The sequence below is a fragment of the Anastrepha obliqua genome, chromosome 3 (assembly GCF_027943255.1).
Source record: "Anastrepha obliqua isolate idAnaObli1 chromosome 3, idAnaObli1_1.0, whole genome shotgun sequence".
Lineage (NCBI taxonomy): Eukaryota > Metazoa > Arthropoda > Insecta > Diptera > Tephritidae > Anastrepha > Anastrepha obliqua.
This window is the reverse complement of record NC_072894.1, coordinates 20,537,426-20,543,425: the sequence shown is the minus strand read 5'-3', so window position 1 is coordinate 20,543,425 and position 6,000 is coordinate 20,537,426. Positions and strand designations below refer to the sequence as shown.

General features: G+C 33.2%; 1 protein-coding gene across 9 annotated transcripts in view; it reads left to right on the top strand.

Moving 5' to 3' along the window:
• The first annotated feature begins 2,307 nt into the window (after window positions 1-2,307).
• Window positions 2,308-6,000, top strand: part of LOC129240291 (formin-binding protein 1-like) — a 115,444-nt gene continuing 111,751 nt past the window's right edge. For 2 of the 9 annotated variants that reach the window (XM_054876005.1, XM_054876001.1), the window contains exon 1: window positions 2,310-2,447. In XM_054876005.1, the coding sequence (XP_054731980.1) occupies window positions 2,346-2,447 (102 nt within the window). In that variant the 5' untranslated portion in view covers window positions 2,310-2,345. Of the gene's footprint in view, window positions 2,448-6,000 lie in introns of all 9 variants that reach the window. The other 7 variants (XM_054876008.1, XM_054876002.1, XM_054876000.1 and 4 more) reach the window with 6 other exon arrangements.

Genomic DNA, 6,000 nt, shown 5'->3' with positions numbered 1-6,000 from the left:
GGGGAAATACGGCGGGTGGGGCAAGATTTCCCAATTCAGTACTTCTAAATATTTCTGGACCGATTTAGCGACGTGTGGCCTGGCGTTGTCATGCAGCAAAATCAGTTTGCCATGTCTACCATCCCATTCCGCCCGCTTTTGTTGGATAGCTTGATTCGACGCATTAGCTGCAGTCGGTAACTATTGCCAGTCATGGTTTCAGATGGTTTAAGAAGTTCATAATAGATGACACCCTTCTGATCCGACCAGACGCACAACACAATATTTAAAGTATGAATATTCTTTTTCGGTGTTGGTGGACTTGTTCACCTGGCAGGCTCCAACATTTTCGACGCTTAGGGTTATCATAATAGATCCATTTTTCCTCGCCAGTGACGATGCGATGGAGAAAACCTCTTCTTTTCTGCCGTTCAAGAAGCATCTCACATGTCACCAAACGTCTCTCGATATCCCCCTGCATCAATTGATGTGACACCCAGTAACCTGCTTTCTGTACCATTCCCATTGCCTGCAAACGTTAACCGACGGTTGATTTGTCAACATCCAAATCTTTAGACATATCATCAAGGGTTCGACATGCGTCTTCGTCCAATAATTGTTGTAGGTGAGTATCATCCAATTTGTTCTGTGCCCCTTCGCGATCTTTATCACTCACGTCGAAATTGCCACTTTGGAGGCGTCGCAACCACTCTTTACAAGTTGTACTTGATGGAGCGTGATTACCGTTAATACTAATCACTATACGGCATGTTTACGCTGCACTTCTCTTTAAAAGGTAATAATGAAGCCTGACTTAAAGCAAATGCTGTTTTTTTCGGGACGAACGTGGACATTTTTGATGTCAGATAAAAAAGGATCTTTACGTTTCAAACAAATGCCAACTACCGCGATCGAGACCTCACATACATATACATCTTGAAGTCACCAGTATATTACTGAAGCGAACACAAAAAAAGTATCAGGAGCGACACCTCTTTTACGAGGGCCAAAGCTTATTCCTATAGCCAATATTATTTTCTGTCGCGTCAGCTGGGGGCGCAAAGTGCCATTACAAACAAATTCCATTGGGGTCGATTTACAGCTTTTGACTTTAACTATCCTATCATATTGATTTCTTATAATTTTTTTTTCCTAGAATAAAATAGTCGTGTGAACGACGAAGTAAATTATGAAAATCAACGGGGTTTCCTTCAAACTTCCACTTTATATTAAAATTGAGTTAGCTGCTTACTCAGGCGGTTTCTAAAGGTTCTGATAGAAAAGTTAACATTTTTTTATGAAATTTGTTAGATTTTTGTGAATGTCGCAAAAAGTTTGTTTCTTTGATTTATAAGGTTTTTGTTATATACTAAATTATATTTTTATGGAAAATTAGCGAAAAAACTTTTGCATGAAAAATATTATGAATATTATGACTTAATTATGTGAGCACAAGTGTATATTTAGAAGTGCAAAGTTTCCTTGATTGGCTCACAGAGGTGTACAAAAAACGTGAATGAATGAAAATTTCCGCAATAACTAACGAGAAATGCTAAATTTCGTGCAAGTGCATAAGTTTTTAGTTCTCGTCTTTAAAATTTCGGCTCGGCCATGAAATGAAGATTTTAATATTTTCAAACGCGTTCCAACCGTTGCTTCTATTAATTAGACAATTGAATAATGACGCCCTTTGTAGTTTTGCATCCACTTTACGTACCAAAACTTTATACATTTTCTTAAATTTTTCACGCTTCAACTCACACTTGAATAATCACTTTTAAAGTATAACACAGTACACCTGCTCAATGCTGTAGCCGCTTGAGAACTGCCAACGCAGATTTTATGGGCCATGAGCTGTCTACCACTATTTGCGTACCACAGTACGCGTAATCATTCACTTGAGTTTTTGATTACATAACTTTTCCATGTGCAATAATAAAGTGACTTTAAATGACACTCCAAAGTGCACAGATGTTCTCACAACAGTCAAGCATTCAAGCGATTGAACCAGAAATCAGCAAAAGCCGTACGTAGCCAATTGGTGGTTGGCGGTTGCGAGGTCGGCAGAAGTGATGGCATTTGTAGAATGGCGGAAGACGAGTTATAATATACTAAATATTAAATATAATACCATACATATATTCTGTGTTGGTTTATCATTTTCTTCACTTTGCACTATAATAAAGATGTTTAGCTTTTGTTCAAGCGACTTGGCTAATTAAAATCTGCATTCCGTCACATTCGTTTTGCAGTCGAAGTTGTGGGGTTGTTATAATCAGTTGTGATTTTTCATATATTTTATTTTATTTATACTGTAATTATATTCTAGTTCTCGTTGATATAAATAATATGCAATTTTATGGCTAATGATGGAATATAAGTTTCTTCTATTAAAATTTTACCCCTTCTTCGAGCACTGGACAAACATTGAAAGTACGGCTGAAGCAATGTTTTATCAAGAATTTTGGGTAAGTGAGAAACTTCAAATGAAAGGCAATGAACTTGAAACTCCGTTATTTGTTTAATTTAAATTGGGTATGAGAAGCTATCGGCGTTTGCTCACTAAGTACAAAGCGAATGGACGCTACGAAGTAATAGCCAAACTAAGCCAATTACGAATTACTTCATTCGCCTAGGTACTGTTATCGAGATTAGGTCTTCGATTATTAGCTGTTTGCAAATGTAGGGAAATGGTCCGCTGCTAGGTGATTTTCGTCGAAAGAAGACTTTAAATGGGAAATTTTAGCATATTTTGGAGAGTTCACGAAGGAACTTTCTTTGGAAGTCATAAGAAAGTTGGAACACCATTGGACTTAGGGCAAAGCGTTAAGAGAACTCTGCATTAAAAATAAATCTCGAAAAATTGTTATTTGTGTGCAAGTTAAAAGACTTATCTGCCTGCCAGGTATCAGTATTACTCGAACTCTGCACGCAGGGTCTGCGTGATTTTATTTCCTTCTAATAACTCCTATGTCACATTAACGCCACCTCAGAAGACGTCTGAGCATGTCAAGTGATCCGAGTATTTTAGATATTGTCGCACATTTTTCTGAAAATTGGTTTGTAGGCTTGAGTGTAATGATAAGTGAATTGAAACTTAGCAAAAGAAATGAATCATTTTGGGATTTATTCAATTTTTTTTTCAATTATTGCATTGAAAACAGAGTTTTTTAAAGTGAAGATTATCTATTATTTTACGGTTTTTAAAATTTCCTTTTTTTAATTTCATTTGATATATTTAAATAAAAATTTATTTTTATTTTTTAAATTTTATTTCATTTTTTGTAATGTTTGGTATGCAGTTTTTAACGTTTAATTTTTTATATATTTATATTTTTTCTGTTTAATTTAATTTTATTTTTTGTAAGTTTTTGGTATAAAGTTTCTAAAGTTTTTTATTCTATTTAATTTTTTTTTAATTTTATTTTTATTTTTTGCCTTTTATGTTTTTATTTTTTTAATAAAAAAAGTTTTTTTTTTTTATTTATTTGTAATTTTTTTGTATAAAGAGTGTTTAAAAAATTTTTAATTTATTTTATTTTTTAATTTATTTAAAATTTTTTTTCACAACTTATGTATCCAAAGTTTTTGTTTTTAAAATTTATCTTTTAATATTTTTTATTTTTGTGTAATGGCTTGGTAAAAAGAATGCTTGAAAATAGATGCCAAAATACTTACAAAAAATTTGTTTTACCTAAAACATATTTCTTTTGTTTCATTATTGACACATTTTTTTTTTTAATTTATATTTCTAGTTTTGGTTATGAACAATTAGAAGCAACTGGAATAATAGTTGAATAATAAGTAAAGCAAATTTTAAATTATTTACAAAAAATTATGTATAAAGTGTTTTTCAACAAAGTTTTAGAATTTGTCTTCATTATTTCTGAAATACAAAAAAAACCAACTCAAATTTTTTTTTTTTCATTAATAGTGTTCAGTAATACCCAATATAATACAAGTTCTGGAATTGTAATATCATAATTTTCGAGTTATACTCCAACACTAACAGCGAAGCAGTGAAAAATCAGTGTCATCTACTAGCCGAGCGGTATAAGCGACGCTACGTACATTAGTCAGCATATGCTTGATTTTGAAATTTTTGGGAAATTTGGTTCGAATTTAATTTTTTCATTAATATGTAGCTGAGCCTATTTGAGCCTAAAAAAATTATCTTTTTTGTTCACAAGTAAGAATTAATTTTTCCGAAAAAATTTAAAAAAATAATTAAATTTGTTTTTTTTAATCATTTTTTTTTTAATTATTTTTTTTTTTAATTATTTTTGTTTTAATTTTTTTTTTATCAAAGTTTTTTTTTAATTTTTTTTTTAATATCTTTCTTTCATTTTTTCTTAATTTTTTTTCTTTACAAAAATTTTGTTTGATTAAAAAAGAAATTTTTTTTATTATAATTTGTTGTTATAATTTTTTGTTTGATAATTTTTTTTTATATTTAATTATCACTGATTCATTTCTGCAATTAAAAAATTTCCATTCGGCCGTCAAAGTAGTTCTCGCAGTTGCCAAAAAAGAGTTTGAAATTTATTAAATTATTTCAAATGCAATATTTCCTTTTTTAACTTCTCAGCATTAAAGACCCGTTGTTTAGACGACTCTCGCTCTTGTTATTTAGTTGTTTGCTTGCTATGACATTTCAATTTATATTTTAATGTTATTATCCACTACACAGCCCAGCCATATATTTATGATAATTTCCTACATAAATTTCTAATGTTGAGTGTTGTCAACTCCACAGGTACGAGTAATTTCATAAACAACATTTATGTTTCCTTAGACTCCAGCAAAGTTAATGCCACAGTGTTCATTTGGTTGTAACGCCATGCTGTGTCTCCTGCTGTTATAGTTAGTTACTCTTGGCAATTGCCCACGAGCTACTTGCATTGCTTGAAGCTGCCGCTGTCTTTCGATCTACTCCAAAAGATGTGAAACGAATGTGCGTGTGGACATTTCCTATACTTTAATTTCGTTCAGTGGGACCTTTGTGGAGCTTGTGTTGAGAATTGTCTCGAAATATAAAAATTTAATTTCGAATTTAGGGACACGCAGTACTTTTGTTGGGCTCCGTGCCATGCGCTTAATAGCTGTCATAATATATTTTAGAATTAGATTGAAATAAAAAAATACAAAAGATAAACAGTGAGCGTTTGGTATAACCTCTTTCGGCTTTATGAAAAGTGCGATACATACGAAAACAGCGGCCGAAAAAGATTGTGAAAAGGGGGAAAAATTGGTGGCGAACCTCAAACAAACAGGTTTGGTGGGCTTTGAAGGGAATCATCCACTACGACCTGTTCTCGTCGGAGCGAACGAAACCTTCGGTCCTCTACTTTCAACAAATGACCAAATATTTGAAGCTGCTGTAAATGCTATTTCGATGAACGGTGAAAGCTGCAGAGGTATGAAAAACGATTTTTTGTGAGCAGAAATTGAAGACATGCACTTGGACGAGCTTTGATTGCAGCAGCGTGATGCGCCCTGCCACAATCGATCTTTTGCGCACCAAGCTAGGTAATTGTGTTAAAATCCATATCGGCAATGTCTATTGGCCACAACGTAGCGACGATTCGTCGTTGTTAAGTTTTTCTTTGTAGGGCCCCGCATGTTGTGCGATCAACTCATTCATGAGATAGAACCAGATCTCGCCACCAATGTCTTGGAAAAGTAGGCTAACAGAATGCGCTACTCCAAAGCCAACCGAAGCTGCCACATGAATGAGATGGTCTTCCATTAATAATGGGATGGTTTGCTCTTCCAACTAAAATTTCTCTCCACTAAAAGTGAGCTTAGATGTCAGTAGTGAATAATTCCTAGACGACGATACCTTTTTTTTAATGTCATCTTTGACATCTGTCAAGTAGACAGATGTACGCTTTACACGATAGATTGATACTTATTATGAAATGGTTGATCTTTAAGAACAGCATTTCGCAAAATTCGTGATTTTTTGTCGGAAATAATCGTCTAAATGAGTCGGCAATTCAAATGTTGGTGAAAAGAGTT